The following is a 19,831-nucleotide window of genomic DNA, read 5'->3' on the forward strand; positions in this document are numbered from 1 at the left end:
CTTGGGGTGTGGCGGGGAAGGGAGGGAGACAGGACAGGAAGATGATTCCTAGAGACAGAGTCCTGGGTGGGAAGGAGGATTCAGGATTGGCAGGCTTCTCAGAGGTGCACAGGGGTAAGAGTCAGCAACAAGTAGACTGAGGGTGGGTGGGTGCTACCTGGTCCGGTCCCCAAGCGTCCCCTGTGGCGGGCCTAGCTGACAACCGCCGGCAGAGGCGGTTCAATCTAGTCCAAGCTGTCTTCTGCTGGCTGGAAAAGAGCTGGGGTGGAGGGGACACCGGGAGACGCTAACAGGAGAGAGGGGACCTCCCAGCCAAGCGATTGGCAGCGTGCTCCTGAGTCGTCCCCCACCCCACCCCGCTCCCCATATCCCGCCCCCGCCCCGCCCCCGCCACCATCTGCTCGGGATTTGCTATCCCGAGACTCCAGGCTAGGGGCTCCGGAGGCAGCCGATCCGGTCTGCTAAGGGCCCTGGTGCTGCCGGAGGATCCGACGCCCTTCCAACCTGCTGCGCCTCCTGTAGCGGCTGCCTGCGTTCCCGCGTTCCAGCCCCGGGTCGGGTGCTGATGGAACCGCGGTGATGTTCACTCTGGCCAGGCTGCTGGATTTCCAGAAAACCAAATACGCAAGGTGAGCAGCGGAGCTGGGGGCGGGGGTGGGATGGGGTAGACAAGGGTCAGGGCTCTGAGGCCCCTTTTTCCTGTCCCCACTGCTTGGGGAACTGAGCTTAATGCCCGGGGCTAGAACAACCTAGGAACCAGGCAGTATCGTCTTCATAATGGAGTGGAAATTGTTATCCCGCTTTTGCGCGCGGCGCCCCGGCTTCTCCGCGTTTCCTTTCTCCCTTAGGCGAGGCGCTTCATCGGTCCAGAGCAGTTTCCACATTTGCGACCCGGTGAACAACTAGAGTCCCCACCATTAGGGACCACGGGAGGTTAATAGGAGATGATCCTTAGAAAGCACTTTACGATGCCAGCAGGGCGGGGGAACTGCTCCATCCCTACGGGGCTCCGTGGGTAACATTTAAAAAGGGTTTTGCACGCACCTAGTGTCTACTCTCAAGGCAAGGCAGAGGAATAGATAGGTCCCCTTTGGAGGCGGAGAAACTGAGGGTCAGAATTCAGGAGGAGATGGTTATCCCAATCTCTGGGGTCCAAGTTGAGCCCTGGTTTCTTTTTCTGTTTTGTTTTGTTTTGTTTTGTTTGTGACAAGTCTTACTATGGTATCCCTGGCTGGCCTGGAGTCCTCTTTGTAGACCAGGCTGCCCTTTGACCTCACAGAGATCTGTCAGGCTCTGGAGTGCTGGTCATTCCTTATCGTTTTTTGTTTTGTTTTTCGAGACAGGGTTTCTCTGTGTTGCTTTGGAGCCAGTTCTAGAACTAACTCTTGTAGACCAGGCTGGCCTCGAACTCACAGAGATCCGATTGCTCCTGCCTCCTGAGTGCTGAGATTAAAGATGTGCGCCACCACTGCCTGACTCATTATCGTTTTTTTGAGACAGTCTTGCTACGTACACCAGACTGGCCTTGATCTAAATGTGTAGCCAGGCTTATCTTGAACTTAATTCTCCAGTCTCAGCATCCTGAATGCTGAAATTAGGGCTGGGAGTCCACACACCACAAAAGAGTATATATTAATGAATACTGTGTATACATGATTTCAGGATGTAGTCCATCTGAACACATTATTTGTGAGATATTTTGCACTCTTTGTAGAAATCTGAAGTCTTCAATAGCTAGTGTGCATTCTGATTTGATTTGACTGCCTTGAAAGATTGTTATTATATCTATTATTTTTTATTATGTGTGGGCTCTGTGTGCCACAGCACACTTGTGGAGGTCAGGCAGCATCGTGGAATTGGTTCTCTCCTTCCAACTTTATGTGAGTTCCAGGGATTGAACTCAGGTCTCTGTCTAGGCTTCTCCTGGAACTGCTGAGCCACCTTGTCATTCCCTTCATGCCCCCCACCCCCATAATCCAGGCTTCCCTGAAACTTACTATGCGTCCGGGGTGAGCCTGGCACAAGTGGCAATCCCTCTGCCTCAGCCTCCTGACAGTTGCTATTACAAGTGTGTGCCAGCATGCCTGGTGGCCTCTGTGGTGGCTGGAGAGGTGGGCCTTTGAGAAGGGATTAGGTCTTAAGAGATAGAATTGTTTCACTTGGGTGAGTGCTCTCTCTCAGAGACTGGAGGAGCTCTCCCCAGAGCGGGTTGTTATAGTCCCCCCGGGCTTGCCCCTTCTGCATTCACCTGCAGATTTACCACCCCTGAACTGAAGCTAGCAAATGGACTTGGATGTTCCAGTCTCCAGAGCCTCTACTCTCTGTATCCTAAGATGGCTTCTAGCTCACAGCTGAGGACGACCTCAGATGTCCCGCGGCGCCGAGTGCTGGGTGAGGTGTACACCTCCATACCCAGTTTACGCAATGCTGGAGACGAAGATCAGTGCCTTGTGCACAGTGGACAAGCACCCTGAGCTGTTCCCCTAGCCCAAGAACCTCTAATCCTTTCAGCTAGCCTGTCTCAGGTATTCTGTTATATACTGTTATATACTGAAAACAGACCCAGGGGCTGGGAAGAGAGCTCAGTTGATGAGGTGCTTGCCCCTCAAGACTGAGGGCCTGTGTCTGAACCCCAACACTCGAGCTAGAAAACCAGATGTGATGCCCTTGAAATCCCTGTGCCAGGGAGGTGGAGACAAGTGGCCCCCTGGAGCTTGCCAACCGTCCAGCATCTAATCAGGTAGGCTCTAGGTCCCAGAGAGAGACCCCTGACTCCAAAACAAGGTGGGAGGCTCTGGAGGAAGGACTGACCCTCTGGCCTCCACATGAACACGTGTGTGTATACTACCTTCCACGAATATACATCCATCCCTCCCCCCAAAAGGTCGGGAAGGCACAGTGGGTGTTTCTTAGTTCTACTAACGTTTTCTTCTTCTTTTTTAAATTTTGGATATCTGGAGATGCTAGAAAAAGAAGTTTGGGTTCTTTTTATCTTATTATAATCTTTAAATTACATTTGTGTGTGTGGGGGGGTGTGCCATGGCATTCACGTTGGGGGGTGTCTCAGAACAGTGTGAGGATGTTCTCTTCTTCCACCACGTGAGTTACAGAGATTAAACTGGGATTATCAGGCTTGGCAGCAGCGCCTTTACCCACTGGACCATCTTGGTGGCACCTGCTTTGGAGTCCCAGCTGTCTAATAGAGAAGACAGATGAAGCTTCATTTCTTTGGTGATTTTTCAGTTTTATGGTCTGTATGGAGATGATAAAACCTATCTTTCTTTTGATATACAATTTTTAATTTGTTACACAGCAGGATGTATCCTGAAACTTAGTTCTTGGGGTTTTTCGTTGTTTGTTTTGTTTTTGAGACAAGGTCTTTCTCTGTAGACCGGGCTGGCCTTGGGCTTTCGGAGATCTGCTTGCATCTGTCTCCCCAATGTTGGGATGAGGGTCTTGCACCACCGTGCTCTGAGGGCACACTTGTTCTCACTGTGACCAATAAGCCCTTCTCCCCAGACTGAGTCAGCTTTGGGTCCTCTCACACCGGGCACAGGGGCATCTTTGGAGATGTCTACAGAAGTCTGTATCATGTGGCCATGGTTAAGGCTCCTTCTGCAGCAATGTTGTCTCAGTTCAGTCAAGGCCACGGGAGGCTGCAGGTTTCTGTTTTGCCTGGTGGTCGTTAGATAACATGAACCAGCGATGGGCTGTGGCATCTTACTCACACTTTGAACTGGTTTGCCCTCTTTTTTAAGCTCCAAGCTTGCTGGGTTCCAGACTCACATGTGCATGCACGCATGTTTGTTAAGCAAAGGAAGGGCAATGCAGCTAGCCTTTGGGAATCCACCCGTAGCCAAGCTTGCACCGAAGCAGGGCCTTGAGCAATTAGCCCCCTTTCTTCTGAGTTTGATCCACAGGACTCACATGATGGGAGAAGAGAATTGACTCTCTGACCTCCCCACAGGCATAGTGCTACATGTACCCCTCAGCCCCCACCTCACACAGATAACTGTAATAAAAAAAACCCAACTAACTAACAAGTCAGCTTGACCTGCTCCTTTCCTTGTTTCCTTGTTTGTAGTAATTTCTTGCAGATTCAGGAGGCTGAGGGAGGAGAATTGTTAGTTTAAGGTAGCCTGGGATCAATTGTGAGTCCCTCTGTCAAAACGAAGCAGGAACAACATCAACAAAGAAAAACCAAACCAAAACACAAACAGCCCAGCTATTTCCAAGCCCATTTAATAGCTGTCTGAAAGCCCATATCATGGTCGCATGATGGTTCCTTTCATTCTCTTGCACATGTGGGTTTTGGAACATTCCACTCCTGAAATGGCACTTGGGACACATCTGTGCAACTGTGTTCTGGGGACGGTTCATCTGTGGCCTGTATTACCCATTGTCGGCTCTGGGCACGGGCAGGCAGGTCCTGTGGTTCCCAAGTTCCAGGTCATATAACAAGCTACCCAGTATGCAGTGACCGGGTCAAATGGCTCCACAGCGGAGTTCTTGCAAAGGACTTGGATTTCCTCCTGAGGTCACACAGAGACAAAGATAGGATTCCAGTTTGTCCCACAGAGGGGTCCATGGGAAGGCTTGGAGCTGGTGCTTAACTCCGTCCTCACTGAGTTTTTTTGCCTGTCAGTGGGACTACTAGATGAGGTTGGTAGCGTCTTTGTGGCCCTGCTCAGGACTCCTAAGATGTGGGCAGGGTGGGGGCATGCAGATTACTGAGTGGAGCACTTGCCTAGCACGCATGAAGCCTTGGGTTCCATCCGCAGCCCTGCATACACTGAATTTTATTGCTCATGCCTGCAATCCCAGCACTTGAGAGGTGGAGGCAGGTGAATCAGAAGTTCAATGCCATTGTTGGCTACTATATATTGAGTTTGAGGCCTGCGTGGATTACATCAGACTCTGTCTCAACCAACTAACCAACCAACCAACCAAACAAACCAACAAACTGAAAAGACTCATATTCCAGTCAGAATTGTGGTGTTGTGAAAAGCTGTAAGTTCTAGAAGTAGTTTCCGGCTGGAAGATGATAGGTGTGATATCTGTGGTGTTTGAGATGAAGACAGGTGTTACCAGGTATTGGTTGTTATACTTTTTTGTGTGTGTTTTTAGAGAACTGGTCACTGGATCTAGGGGCCTTGTACCTGCTGAGCAAGCATTCTATATATCGTCAGCCTCTTTTATTTTCATTTCATTTTGTGGTGCTGGGGACATACCATAGCATTGTTTATGGCCAGAGGTGCTCTACCCCACGGCCACATGCTTACCTTTCTGGTATGTGCATTCCTGGGGCTAGGGGAGGTGTGTCGGTGGACAGGTGCACGTGTGCACATCCCAAGTGTAAAGGTCAGGGGACAACCTCTGGTGTTGGTCCTCAGGTGAGACAGGGTCTGAGGTTTTGCCAGGCTAGTCCGGTCCTCAAACTTCCGGGGATCCAGTGATCTCTGCATCTCATCTCATTGTCCCCACTCCTGACTTTTCATGTGGGGTCTGGGGATCTGAACTCAGGTCCTCACACTTGTAAGGCAAGCACTTTACCCACTGAGCCCTCCCTCCAGCTCTTTGTGACTTGAGTCTAGAGGCAGGGTCTGCCTAAGTTGGCCAGGCTGACCCGGAACTCAGTCTGTGACCCAGGTAGGTCTTAAACATTCAGCGCTCCTGTCTCAGCCTCTAGAGCGGCTGGTGGGGTAGACTCGGGTCCCTGGGCTCTGCTAAAGTGGTGGTTGTTTATGCTGCTGTTGCTTGCATTTTTTTCTATTTTCAGAGCAGTTTGGACGTAGTTTGTAGAAAGTTACTCTGTCAAGGTCAGTGGGGCTGTCTGAGAAGTTCTTTCTTCTTGGCAGGCCTGTGGGGCTTCAGCTGGTTTCTGTGTGTGTGGAGAGTGGGAGACTGGAGGTAGAGGTCATTTGCTTGTTTTCCTGTGTTATGGCAGATGGCCCTGCACAGGGTTTCTTGGGATCCAGATGAGAGGCTCGCTATCCATCACTTGTCGACTCCCCCCCGCCCCTGCTCCCCGTCTGATCTTGCTAGTTGGCCTGCTGCTGGGCACATTGTCTTCCTCTTTGTGGATGTGGGTGTGTATACTTGCTTGTGTGTACGTGTGAACACATGCACACATGTGGAGGCCAGAGGGTTTTGGATCCTTGCCTTTCGCCTTGTTTGAGGCGTGTTTGCCACTGAGAACACTAGCTGCTCCCAGGCTTCTGCAGGGTCCGCTGTCTTGGCCTCCCATCTTGCTATAGGATTGCTGGTATTCCAGGTGTGTCTTGCTGCATCCAGCTTTAGGTGGACTCTAGGGTCTGAACCCAGGTCCGCATGCTTACAAGGCAGGCGCTTTGCCCACTGAGCAATCTCCCCAGCCCTGGTATATTTTTGAAATCCCCATTTGGTTTGCTTAAGCTGCTGCTTCGGTTTTCTGCTTCCCCCGCACATCACACCCACGCCAACCAAAGACAATGGCAGTGCCAACCACAGGAAGAATAGTCTCCATAGCAGAGCACGTGCCCCATGAGACACAGGGGCTCTGAAACAGGCTTGGAGCTGCCCTTGCTACCAGTGCTTGGGTGGGAACTAGCGAGGCCCTCAGAACATGCAACCTGCAGGTCACCTGCTTCATGAATTCACACTGCCTGGCATCTCCTGCCCTCTCTTGCCTTCATTCACTTCTTGGCATCTGTAGGTCACCCCTTCATTCACTCTTTTACTGGCCAGACATTGTAGGGTCCAGCAAGTATACAAATGGGGAACCGCATACTGTATTCCCTGTTATTTTATTTTTTGAGACAGCATCTTGCTCTGTAGCCCAGGCTGACCTGGATAGCTCCATCTGCTTGCTTCAGCCCCCTGGGTAGCTGGGATGACATCTCTCCACACCCATGCCCTGTTAATTAACTTTTGTTCTTGATGTCACTGCGCCAAAATTATTCTGCTATTTATATAAACAATTTTCTCTTATATTTGAATTGTTAACAGCCCTAACCCTGAAACTCTGCTGTCAGATAAAGTAACACGAACCACCTGTGACTACTTTATCTTAACTAGAAACCATTGACTTAACTAAAATGTGGAAGGCTGCATCTCAGCTACCTTGGCCACAGTTTCAGGGCACAAGATGTCTGTGGCGGGTGGATTCTCGTCTGCATAGAAGTCTGGAACGTTCCAGTCTCTGCAGACACTTCTCTTGGAGAGCAAGAGCATTAAAATGTACATGAAACTTGTGATTTGTACCTGGAAGTCTGAGGCAGGAGGATTGCCCATTGGAGGTCAGCTTGGGCTGCACAGTGAGACTGAAAAGGGGAAGGTATGGGCCTCATGCATATTAGTCACGGGCTCTACCAATGAGCTCTATTTCCAAGGCAGTATTGAAAGTATTTAAATAAAGATAGGTTTTTTTTTCTTTGATAATATGATTGGATCTTGGGAAATGGAACAACTCTCCACAGAGTTCTGTGTCTTTTTAGTTGCTGGTGTGAAGAATGGGGAGTGGTTCTTTGATAACCTGTATTAGATCAGAGGTGATCTATGAGGACTATGGTGTTCGCAGACTCTGTGTGCCCTCACAGAGGGAAGTGATGGGCTGAGAGAACAAGAAGAGGAGGGTCCCCTTGCCCTGGAGTCTTGGAACATGATACCTTCTCAGGCAGGAGCCTGGGGCACTTGTGGCACCCAGGGTATGAGTCTGTCACAGAAGTCAGTCTGCCTTCTTTTCAGTGTGTGTGTGCAGGTGCAAGCATGTGATGAGAGATCAATATTGTGTCCTCCATCATTCTCCAATTTCTTTTCAGTGTGTGTGTGTGTGTGTGTGTGTGCAGGTGCAAGCATGTGATGAGAGATCAATGTTGTGTCCTCCATCATTCTCCATCCTTTTTTTTTTTGACAAAGTTTCTCTGTCTAACAGCCCTAGCTGTCCTGTAATTTACTCTCGTAGACCAGGCTGACCTCAAACTCACAGAGATCTGCCTGACTCTGCCTCCCGAGTGCTGGGATTAAAGGTGTGTATCACCACCGCCTGCCTCCACTCGACTTTTTAGACAGGGTCTCTCACTATTTTTACTACACTGACTGACCCAGTGAACCCCAGGATCTGCCTGTTTCTTTCTCCTTGGCGTGTGGGAGTGCTTGTGTGTTGCGTGTAATGTGTGCGTGTATATTTGCATGTGCATGTTGGGGGTGGCATGAGTGTCATGGCACATGTGTGGTGGGAGGATGACTTCACATATTGACCCTCACCTTCCATGTTGTTTGGGGCAGGGTCTCTCGTTCTCTGCTGTGTACTTTAGACTGCCCTACCCTAGAGCTTCCGGGGATCTCCCATCTCCGCCTCTCATCTCACTGTAGGAGCGCTGGGATTATAGATGTATGTATCACTGCATCCAGCTTTGAGTCAGTCTTTACATGAGAGCTGGGGATCCGAATTCAACCCTCGTGCTTTCACAGCAAGCGCTTGCCCCACTGAGCCACCTCCCAGCCCTCCTTGATTCGTTTATAACAGCAACCCCCAAGCCTTAGCTTGGACCCCAAAGGTTAAAAACTGGGTCCCATAGACTGTGCCTATTTTGGTTGTTGATCTTAAGTAACTGGTCCCTAAATTACCCACACACTGGTACATGTGACTACAGATTTGGTACTCCCAGAAAAGGGGACCACTTGACTAATATTTAGTATGTTTATATTGTGTGTGTGTGTGTGTGTGTGTGTGTGTGTGTGCACATAAGTGCTGTGGCCTTCATGTGGAGATCAAAGGACAACTCTCAGGAATCCGTTCTTCCTCCTGCAGGATCCAGGGATCAAACTCAGGTCGTCAGGCTTGGCAGCTGGGATGGGTTCCTAAGTCAGGGAACACTGCCCCTGTGGAGTCAAGGAAGCCCCTTTCTGTCCTCTGTATCTCAGATCCATCCTCAGCCCAGACTGCCATGTTCTCAGACTGAGGGTCTGACCTCTGTAGCCCTGGGATCTGAGGACAGATTCCGCCAGGCACCATGGGGCAAGAGGACAAGTGGGAGGTCAGGGCCCATGGGGATTCTGCAGTCTGGATGTTAATAATTACCAGCGATTGCTCCTTCAATTGGACATCTGTAGCTAGTATTGGTGCAAGAGAGGGAGGGGGGAGAGGTTGTGTCATGTTGTGAGTCGTCTGACCCACAGGGGGCAGCACTAAGAAGACGTCCACGGGAGGCTGGAGAGATGGCTCAGTGATTAAGAGTGCACACTGCTCTTGCAGAGAACCTGAGCTCAGTTCCCAGCACCCATAAGGCAGCCCATAATTCCAGCTGCAGGGGATCTGATGCCCTCTTCTGGGTTCTGGGGACACCTGTACTCATGTCCATTCGTCCCCCCCCCAAAATATATATATTTATATATATTTATATTTATATATATAAATATATATATATATATAATTTTATAATGATGATGATGACATTCATGGGGCTAACAAGATGCCTCAGCAGGTAAAGGCTCTTACTGCCAAGCCTAATGACCCGGGTTCAATCTCTGGTATCCACGTGGTGGAAGTCGATAGCTAACTCCTGCAAGTTGTCCTCTGACTTTTACATACATGCCAATGCACACATGCAGCCCCTCCACAAATAAATAAGTAAATAGATGTGATAAAAAAATTTAAAGCCAGGAGGTGGTGGTACATGCCTTTGATCCCAACACTCCTGAAGCAGAAGCAGGAGGATCTCTGAGTTTGAGGCCAGCCTGGTCTGTCCACAGAGTGAGTTCTGGAACAATCAGGGCTAAACGAAGAGACCCTGCCTCAAAAGCCCAAAAACAAACAAACAAGCACATTCATGGGGTTGGGAAATGGTTCACTGGTACAGTGCTGGGTGTGTATGATAACCTGAGTTCAGATCCCCAGCCGTCATGTAAAAACCATCTGTAACTCCCATACTGGGGTCGGGGCAGAGACAGAGACAGGAGGTTTCTGGGAGCTTGCTGGGCAGCCAGTCTTGCTGAAACAGAGAGCTGCGGGTCCAGTGAGAGACCTTGCCTCAAAAAATAAGATGGAGATTGATGGAGGGAGACACGTGATGCCTCTAAGCGTCACAGCACACATGCGTGAGCACCCATAAATGAACATGGACACGTGCACACACCACACATTTGGACAGCTTACAGTCCACCATTGAAGAACCCAAAGCAGAGACAGCCACAGAGACAGTGCTTACTGGCTCACAGTCAGCTTCCCTACGCAGTCCATTCTTCCCTCGGCAAAGGGGCGGCTGCGCCCACACTGATCCTCTTCCATCAACTTGCATTAAGAAAATGCCTCAGAGACAAGGCCACCTTCCAATCTGACGGGAACAGTTCCTCATCCCCTCTTCCCAAGTGTCTCTAGCTTCTGTCAAGTGGACAAAAACTAAGCCGAAAAGTTGGTAAAGTGCTCACCACGATAGCTTGAGGGACTGAGTTTAGTCTCTAGTGCCCGCATACAAATCTGGACATGGCAGCGTGTGTTTATAACCCGAGTTGACAAGGTGGAGGCAGGCGGATCCCTGGAGTTCCCTGGCTAGCCACGCTAGCCTACTCAGGTGGACCCCAGTCAGTGGGAGGTCCTGGCTCAAAAATCAAAATGGACAGCTCCTGAGGAGCAAGACCGAGGATTCACATCTGGCATACACACATGTGTCTTCACACTCAAGTGCATCCACACACGGTAACTCACACACAGTAACACACACACACACACACACACACACACACACACCATTTACCGTTTTCTTTGTGAACAATTAGGTTTACCAATTATAAATCTAAATTTTAAAATATTTATTTATTTACTTGCTTATTTATTTAATTTTGAGACAAGAGTCTCATTATGTAGCTCTGACTGTTCTGGAACTTACCACGTAGACCAGGCTGTCCTCAAACTTAGGGAGATCCACTTGCCTCTGCTGCTGTGCTGAGAGCAAAGGTGCTCACCACCAAGCCCGGTTAAGATTTATTTTTAAAATTATGTATGTGTGTGCCCACATGAATGCAACATCTGCAGAAGCTGGAAGGCTGTTGGATCCCCTGGGGCTGGAGTTATAGGCAGCCATGAGTCGTTCAATCTGGGTGTTGGGAATAGAACTCGGGACCTCTGGAAGAGCACTAAGTACTCTTAACCACTGAGCCATCTCTCCAGCCCCCTTTTGTCATTGTTGAGATGGGGTCTTACACTGTAGCCCATGCTTGCCTAGAACTCAATATATGTCCCAGGCTCTCCTTCACTCACAGCCATCCTCCTGCCTCTGTCTCCTGAGAGCTGGCACTTCAGGCATGAGTCACCTCTGTACCTCATGTGTTCATGACATGAGCAACTGCTGAGTGTGCCCTGCACAGTTGTAATCTCAGCAATCTCAGAAGTGGAGGCGGGAAAGTAGTGTGTGTCAGACCAGTCTGGGCTTGGGCCAGCCAACCCAAACCAACACAGAACAAAACGATCACTTGTCCATGCCTGTGACGGTCAGGCTCTGTCCTGGCTCCAGGGCCAAGACAATTTCCTGCCCTCCCACAGTTCGCATGAGCGTTTATGTTTGGCTAACAGAGCCGAGAAGTGGCGTGGGGTGGGTGCAGGGAGGGGTGGGTGTGGTAGAGCATGAACTGTGATGTCTTCATGGGCTACAGGGAGAGGTGAGGAAAGGTAGAAGTGGTATACAGTAGGTGCCAACTAGTGGCAGACCAGTTTAGAGGGCCGCTGGACATGCTAGTGGAGCTGTCATTTCAGCACTAGTCATAGTGTGCCCTCACCTCCCTCCTTCCTGTCCTCTTTGTTTCCAAGATAGGGTCTCGTTATGTAACTCAAAATCACCTCGTAGCTCAAGCTGGCTTTCAACTCACCATGTAGCCCAGGCCGGCCTCAACTTCATGATCCTCCTGCTTCAGCTTCTGGAAGGCTGTGATGACCTACACCACCGTGCCTAGTCGTTCTCCTTTCTCCCTTTTCTCTGTGTGTGTGTATGTGTACACATATATGGAGGGCAGAGGTGTGTGGATGTGTGTGCATGGATATGTATATGTTTGCAGTGTGTGTGTGTATGTTTACATGTATGTGTGGGGTGTGTGTGTGTATGGGTGTATACATGTCTGTGGAGGCCAGAGGTGAACTTGTGATGTCATCCCTCACCTTTATTTTGTAACAGACTCTCTCACTGGCTCAGAACATGCCACACAGACCAGGCTGGCTGGCCAGCGAGCCCCAAGGGTTTGCCTGTTCTCACCTCTTTGACGCTGAGGACATAGGTGTACACCACCACCCTTGGCTTTTCTTTACATAGGTCCAGAGAACTGAACTCAGGGCCCTGTGTTTGAAAGGCAAGCACTTCGCCAATCCATCTCCCAGCCCTCTTTTTAAAAGCATTTTTAAGTTATGCATATGTTTGTGTGTGTTCATGTGTGGGTGCTGGTGCTTATGAAGGCCAGAGGTATCATAAGCCCTGGAGCTGGAGTTACAGATGGTTGTGGACCACCTGATATGGGTGCTGAGACCCAAACACAATCTTAACCATTGAGCAAGCCAACCCCATTTTATTCATTGATTGATTGACTGACTGATTTTTGGGAGAGGTTTCTCTGTATAGCCCTGGCTGTCCTGGAACTTGATTTGTAGACCAGGCTAGCCTCGAACTCACAGAGATCTGCCTGCCTCTGCCTCCCGAGTGCTGGGATTAAATGTGTGTCTCCACCACCCAGCCTTGTTTTTATCTTTTGAAGACGTGACTGTAAGCCAAGTTGTCTTGAACTCACTTTTAAGCCAGGGTGGTCTTGACTTTTTGTTTTCTGAAACAGGCCACTGGCCTCATGTGTTTGGACAGGATGTCATGGTGGTTGGAGCATGTGGAGGAGAGCTGGTCACAGGAAGCAGAGAGAGATAGGAAGTGGCCAGGAATAATATCCTCTGAAGGACCCACTCCCAGTGACCTACTTTTCCCCAGATATATCCCACCTCCAAAACTGTCCATCATCTCTCAGAATAGCAGGCCATCTGGAGACAACACATTCAACACATGAGCTTGTGGGGACAAATCATATTCAATTCATAATGGAGTTCGTATAATGCAATATTATCTTTAAATTGTCTCAGACTGTTGGGGCAGCTATTCCAAAATGTCAAAGACTGAACAACTAATGAACATCTGTTTCTAGAATTTCTTCCCTGGGGAAATAGGAGTAGTGCCCACCCCTCCTTGTAAGGTCCCAGTGACAAGCCAAAGTCTGAGTCCATGGGTTCTCTCTGGAGAAATCTATGAGTTTATTGGGCTTGCTTACAGTACATGGCTAAGGTTGCTTACAGGAATGTGGGGTACCCCAAAGCACCCACATCAGACAATCTTTGCCAGCACGGATGGTGGCTTTTCCTTGCCTGTACAGATAGAGTCCCTTCAGTTAACTTCCCAGCAGGTGTACCCCAGCAACTCTGGGACACAGAAGCCACTTGTAATTAGGAAAGAATGGCATCCGAATGATAACGAGGAGCAGCTGGAAGTTCAGGTGAGTGTTCGATGATCCGTGGATGAGGGGATGCCAATCATGGTGGACTGGTGCAGCGGGCACAGCTCATCTGATGAAGGTAGTGGCTGTTTGTTTGAGGACCAAGTTTTACCACAGAAATTGAGGTCATAGATGGTGTCGCACACTTGTAACATCAGCACTCGGGATGTGACCCGGAGTTTGTATCATGAGGTGGATCAGATGTTCAAGGCCATCCTTGGCTATGTAGATTCAAAACCAATTTGGGCTATGTTGGACCCTGTCTCAAACACCAAAGTGAAAATCAGCCACAATCTGAATCAATCGGAAATTGCCTCCAAGTGCCAGGAACTTTGGATTTGAAATCAGACTTCCAGCATGGTCTGTGTTTCCCAGATTTCCGATGTCCAAATAGTTCTTGTGCCCTCACATAGTGCCAAGGCTGGAGAGAACTGGTATCCTCTGAGGAGAGCATAAATTCCATTGATGAGGCTCGCACTCCTGACTTCATTGTCTCAGAACCCTTCCTCCTGATGCAATCTTATCCAGTTTGTACCGTATGAATTTGACAAGGGGGCGTGAGCATTCGGCTTATGATGCTGGGGCTCACCAGATTTTAGTTTGACTCAAAAGCCATCCTGCCAGCTGTCTCTTCCAGGAGGGTTGGTTGGACCCAGGGTCTTGTCTATGAGCAGGCATTGATAGCCCAGTGGCCTCTGTTTGCTCAGAACTCTTCCTCAATGCCCCTCTCTGCAGGATATTTGGGGAGCATTCAGTTGCTTTGTAAGAGGTCTCCTCATTTGGAATTTTGGAATAATGGGGTTGTTTCTCTGGATTCCAACAAGGCTGCTCTCTCTCTCTCTCTCTCTCTCTCTCTCTCTCTCTCTCTCTGTATTCATGTGTTCATGTGTGCCTGAGTGTGCACCAGCCTGAGGTCAGTGTTTTGTGTCTTCCTCAGTTGCTCTCTACCTTATTTTTGGGGCAGGGTCTCTCACTGAACTTGGAGCTCACTAATTGGGTTGGACTTACTGTCTCTAGGCCCCTTTCCCCCAACCGAGCTAGGGTTACAGATACACCCTGCCTCACTCAGTTTTTTCATGGATGTTAGGAGATTCAAACTCAGATATTCATGCTTGTGTGACAAGCACTTACCATCTGAGCCATCTTTCTAGTCCATCTTTTTCAGACAGGTTTTTTTTTTTTTTCTGAAGCTGAGGACCGAACCCAGCTCTACCACTGAGCTAAATCCCCACCCCGCCCCCCCAGGTTGGTTTTGAACTCTCAATGTAATTCAGGCTGATCTTGACTCTGTTTCTCCTGCCTTCATTTCTGGAGTGCTGGGATTATAGGTATGTGCTACTATATCCAGCTATCTATCTATCTATCTATCTATCTATCTATCTATCTATCTATCTATCATCTGCCTGCCTGGTCTTCTGATTTTCTGAAGTCTGGGTTTACCAGTTGAGGCTGGCCTTAACTTGGAGCTGCCAGCATGCCTGGGTTTATTCTTTGTTGTGTAGTACAGGCTGGTCTCAAACACTATTTAGCTGAGAATGGCTGCTGATACTTCTTGGTCTCCAGAGTGGTAAGATTACAGGCGGGCATCCTGACACCCAACTTCTTACTTTTAATGAATTCATATTTAATTAACTATGTGGCTGGTGACTCCATAGCAGCGCAGATGTACCACCCGGGGCTTAATGATATTCACAATTGACATTTTTGAGAAGAGAAGTGGAGTGCATGATGCATTTCATGCACAGCTCAACAGGAGACAAGACATCGATGCTTCCAACTACGTTACATTGATCGTTGGAGATAATGGTCAGCTCTTTTTGAGTATCCTGTTGCCTAGCAACCTCACATCTACTGGTCCCTCTGGCCATTAGTTATCAAGATCAGAATCAATTCTGTCAGTCATTAGGGTGCTGCAGTTTCCTGATTACCCCTTCCAGTATTTTCTCTTAATAAAGAGGACCCTGCCTGCTTCCCCAGCTGTTACTTCCCTTATTTTTCATTGAGTATTTCAAAGTGGTTGGATCCAAGAAAAAGCCAAGACTGTATTTCGAAGAAAGATCTCAGAGGGAAACAAATCGATTCGAATGCATTTGGAGCATGGATATCCTTAGATGTAGGGATGCTACAGCTCTGTGAACCCCTGGGAGGGAGGGAGGGAGGGAGGGAGGGAGGGTGGGAGGGAGAGAGAGAGAGAAAGAGAGAGAGAGAGAGAGAGAGAGAGAGAGAGAGAACACAGTTTGCTCCAGGATGTGTGAATCTCCCAGGGAATCTATTTGTGGCTACCTTACTTGAGAGCCAATGCTTGGATTCTGTGGAGGGAGAGGGGTGAAATTGGACTGAAAACAAGCTGTTCCATGTATCAGAAAAAAACTGTATTAGTGTGTGTGTGTGTGTGTGTGTAGGGGTGCAGCACATACATGTAGCGATCAGAGGATAACTGTCCAGAGTTGGCTCTTAACTTCCATTAAAGAAGTTAGGTTTGGAGGAAGTTCTGTTACCCACTGAGCCATCTCACTGGCCTCTGTATTTTTGTTATTTGACACAGGGTCTCACTACATAGTTTAGGCTAGCCTCAAACTAGTGATCTTCCTGCATCAGCCTCTCGAGTGCTGCGATCACAGGCATGTGTCATTGCATGTGTGTTAACTAATCTTCCTCCCCCCTTTCTCCCTTCCTCCCTCCCTCCTTCCCTCCTTCCCTCCTTCCCTCTCACCCTCCCTCCCTCCTTCCTTCCTTCTAGACAAGATCTCAGGTATCCCAACCAGTCTCAAACTAGCTATGCAACTGAGGATAACCTTGAACTCCTGATCCTCCTGCCTTTACCTCCATAGTGCTAGGGTTACAGGCATGCACCACCATGCCTGATTTTATGTAGTTGTGGTGGGCTCCAACCGTGACCCTCAAGCGTGTTTGGCAAGCACGACCCCCTTAGCCTTGTCACTGGCCTTTTGTGTACACATCTTGTAAACCTCTCATGTGCATCTCAGGCTGACACTATAGGTTGGAGCTGTGGTTTGCGAATCTGTGCTGTGGCGTGGTGTCAGAGTTTTCTTTTGCCAGACTGAACTCTGCAGGGAGCTGGACTTGCGGTCTTCAGAGCAGAGCACAAAGGCCAACTGGGATGGACCCCTCTTTGGAAAGGTGGGTGAGGCTGCTGGTGTGCACAGGCTAGGGAGCAGGACTAGCTCAGGACCTAAGCCTTCCCCTAAGCGAAACTCCCCTGGGTGTACCATTAAATCAGCAGAACTATGTTGGTGGTAGGGCACACTGCTTGCTGACTGCTAGTGTGTGTGTGTGGGGGGGAGTGAATGTACTGTTCTGTGTGTACCTCTGTGTTTCTGTCTATAGAATGGTAGCACCAGATTATCCTCCCAATGGAGGAACTGCCTGTGACATGTTCCAGAAGGAGCTCAGTAGTGGGATTCCCACGCCTAGTACTGGAGCTTGAACTCAGGGTCTTCCACAGGCTAGACAAGTACCCATTGCTGATTCATGCCTCTAGCCCCTCACTGGGGGATTCTAGGCAGGTGCTCTACCACTAAACCACACCCCAGCCCCTCACTGGGGGATTCTAGGCAGCTGCTCTACCACAGAGCCACAGCCCAGCCCCTCACAGGGGGACTCTAGGCAGGTGATGTACCACTGAGCCACACCCCAGCCCCTCACTAGAGGATTCTAGGCAGGTGCTTTACCACTGAGCCACACCCCAGCCCCTCACTGGGGGATTCTAGGCAGATGCTCTACCACTAAGCCACACCCAGCCCCTCACTGGGGGACTCTAGGCAGGTGATGTACCCTGAGCCACACCCCAGCCCCTCACTAGAGGATTCTAGGCAGGTGCTCTACCACTGAGCAGTGCCTCCTGCCCTTTTTACTTTTTATTTTTAGACAGGGTCTCATTATGTTCTCCAAGCTGATCTTGAACTCTCTCTGCAGCTCAGGCAGGCCTGGAACTTGCTATTCTTCTGCCTCAGCCTCCCAAGTAGTCGGGAGTGACAGGCCTGCAGCCCTAGGCATGGCTTGCCTGGCCATTTTGATGCCATGAGGAGTCTCAGGTGGCACAAGCCCAGGGTCTGTTTCCCAGAGACCGAGCCAGGGCACTGTGAGCCTTGTGGGAGGAGCCCTGAATATATATGAATGGACACAAAGAAACTGCCTGGGGCTCTAAAGGGCTCTAAAGAGAGGGAGCACTGCCTCCCAGGGCCCCACTTGTTCCTGGCTGTCCTTGGCCTCTGTGGGACTGACAGACAGAACTCCCTTTGTCCAGGAGTCTGGGCAAACCTCTTTAGTCTCTTGTCCAAGGGACTCAGGGTCGCCACTGGCAGGCACCAGCCCAGCGGGGGAGGGGCAATGATTGGAGCAACTTTCTCCTTCTCTCTGGGGACCTCTACACCCTAGTGACAGGCTAGAGAGAGAGAGCCTACGGAAGGAAGAAGGAAGCCGGAAGCCGAGGCAGGGTCTCCCAGTCCCCCTCAGCCTCCTCTATCAGTTCTGACCCATTCGGCTTGGTCAGGCTCCCATTTTTGTCTGCGGACGCCAATCTTCCACTGTTAAAATTAATGGGAACACACCGGGTAGTACGCAGGCCACTCCGCCTTGCCCACTGCTGACCGTATTTCTATGTCCAGCCCTGATTCCTTCCAGATGTGGCCTGGCAGGTCCCCGTGTAGAGTTCCCATCTTTTACTCCCCTGCTCTTGTGGATGGGCATCCAGGGGGTTTCTGACAGTGATTTTAGCCAGTGCTGAGCCCACCCAGCAGAAAAGAAAACAAACTGGGCATTTGTTTTTTAAAGTTATTTATATCCCCTTCGTGGTGTATGTGTGTGTGTGTGTGTGTAAAACACTGTTACTGGAAGTGAGACATTTTCTTTCAGAGCAATGGAGCTCATACCGATAACAAAATGGAGGTCAAAGGACAACTTTTGGGGTCCAGTTCTCCCCTTCTACTATGTGGGTCCTGGGGAATTGAATTCAGGTCATCAGGCTTGGCTTCAAGCTCCTTTATCTTTCTGACTGTTAGCCACCCCATCCCCTCCCAACATGCATATATTTTTTTTTCTATCTGGTCTTGAGCACTGATTTAAAACCTGTATTTTAGTAATTAAAATGTGTTTGGCTCATTAGATTTTTTCCTTTTTCTCTTTTTTTTTTTCTTGGTTTTTCGAGACAGGGTTTCTCTGAGTAACAGCTCTGGCTGTCCTGGAACTCACTATATAGACCAGGCTGGCCTCGAACTCACAGAGATTTTCCTGCCTCTTCTTTCCGAGTGCTGGGATTAGAACCATGCACCATCACTGCCCAGCTAGCTTCTATTTTTAAATCTCATTAAAGTGCCATGGGTGTGGCTCTGAGGTAGTTAGCGTGAGGTTCTACCCGAAGTACCACCATCAATCACTATCAATTAACCAATGAATCAATCAATCAATACGGCTGGGGTGTGGCTCAGTTGGTAGAGTGTTTGCCTAACATGTCAAAAGCCCTGGAATCCATGTCTAGCATTGCGTTAGCCCGGTGTGGGTAGCACGTGCCCAGCATCCCATCTTGGGCAGCAGATGCGAGGATTGCTGTGATTTCAAGGCCAGCCTGGGCTATCTCTAAAAGCTAGTGTATCTCTCGTCCTCTATGCATCTTGTCTTTTCCCAATGTAGCTGGCAGTGAGGTCTGGCTGGCTTTCCCTCATAGTTCCTGCTTTTCCAGGTCAGCAAAGTGGCCTTGCCACTTAAAGACTGTGTGACTACCAGGCATGGTGGAGTACATCTGTCATCCTAGCACTGGGGAGGTAGAAGCGGGAAGCCTGAGCATCCATGGCTAGCCTGGGCTATGTAGTGCTATCCTATTTAAAAGCAAAACATCTAGGTTGTGGTTCCACTTGTCCTTACCTTGATGAATCGACTTCTTGGACGTTACCTCCGCGGCTGGGACTAGGGAGTTTGTCATCTTGTCACGTGCTAGTTGTGCAAGCACGAGGTCCTGAGTTCCAGCACCTGAAACCAGGTTCAGAGTGTGTGTGCTCTAATTCCAGTGCTGGGGAGGCGGAGAATTCTGGGGCTCCCTAGTCAGCTAGCCTAGACTACTGGAAGAGTTTCACGGTAATGAGAGACTCTGGGGGCCTGGGAGATGGCCATAGGACAAAGGGGTTTATGTGGTAGCATGAGAATCTGAGGTCAGAGAGCCTCAATCCAGGTAGGGCTGGACACACTGGTGTGTATCTGTAATCTTGGTGTTTCTGTGACAATATGGGAGGCCCAGAGAATCCCTGGAAGCCTCCAGGCCAGCTACCATGGCTAACACCGTCTCAAACAATGAAGAGAACCTGCCTCAAGCAATGTGGAAGGCGAG

General features: G+C 49.5%; 1 protein-coding gene across 2 annotated transcripts in view; it reads left to right on the forward strand.

The window, feature by feature from the left end:
* The first annotated feature begins 398 nt into the window (after positions 1-398).
* The window catches only part of LOC121446150 (monocyte to macrophage differentiation factor 2), a 43,541-nt gene continuing 24,108 nt past the window's right edge, over positions 399-19,831 (forward strand). The window contains exon 1 of one of the 2 annotated variants that reach the window (XM_041648569.1): positions 399-629. In XM_041648569.1, the coding sequence (XP_041504503.1) occupies positions 580-629 (50 nt within the window). In that variant the 5' untranslated portion in view covers positions 399-579. The remainder of the gene's footprint in view (positions 630-19,831) is intronic. The other variant, XM_041648568.1, reaches the window with a different exon arrangement.

The sequence above is a fragment of the Microtus oregoni genome, unplaced genomic scaffold (assembly GCF_018167655.1).
Source record: "Microtus oregoni isolate MIOR12 unplaced genomic scaffold, Mior012 000003F_ref0000135, whole genome shotgun sequence".
Classification (NCBI taxonomy): Eukaryota; Metazoa; Chordata; class Mammalia; order Rodentia; family Cricetidae; genus Microtus; species Microtus oregoni.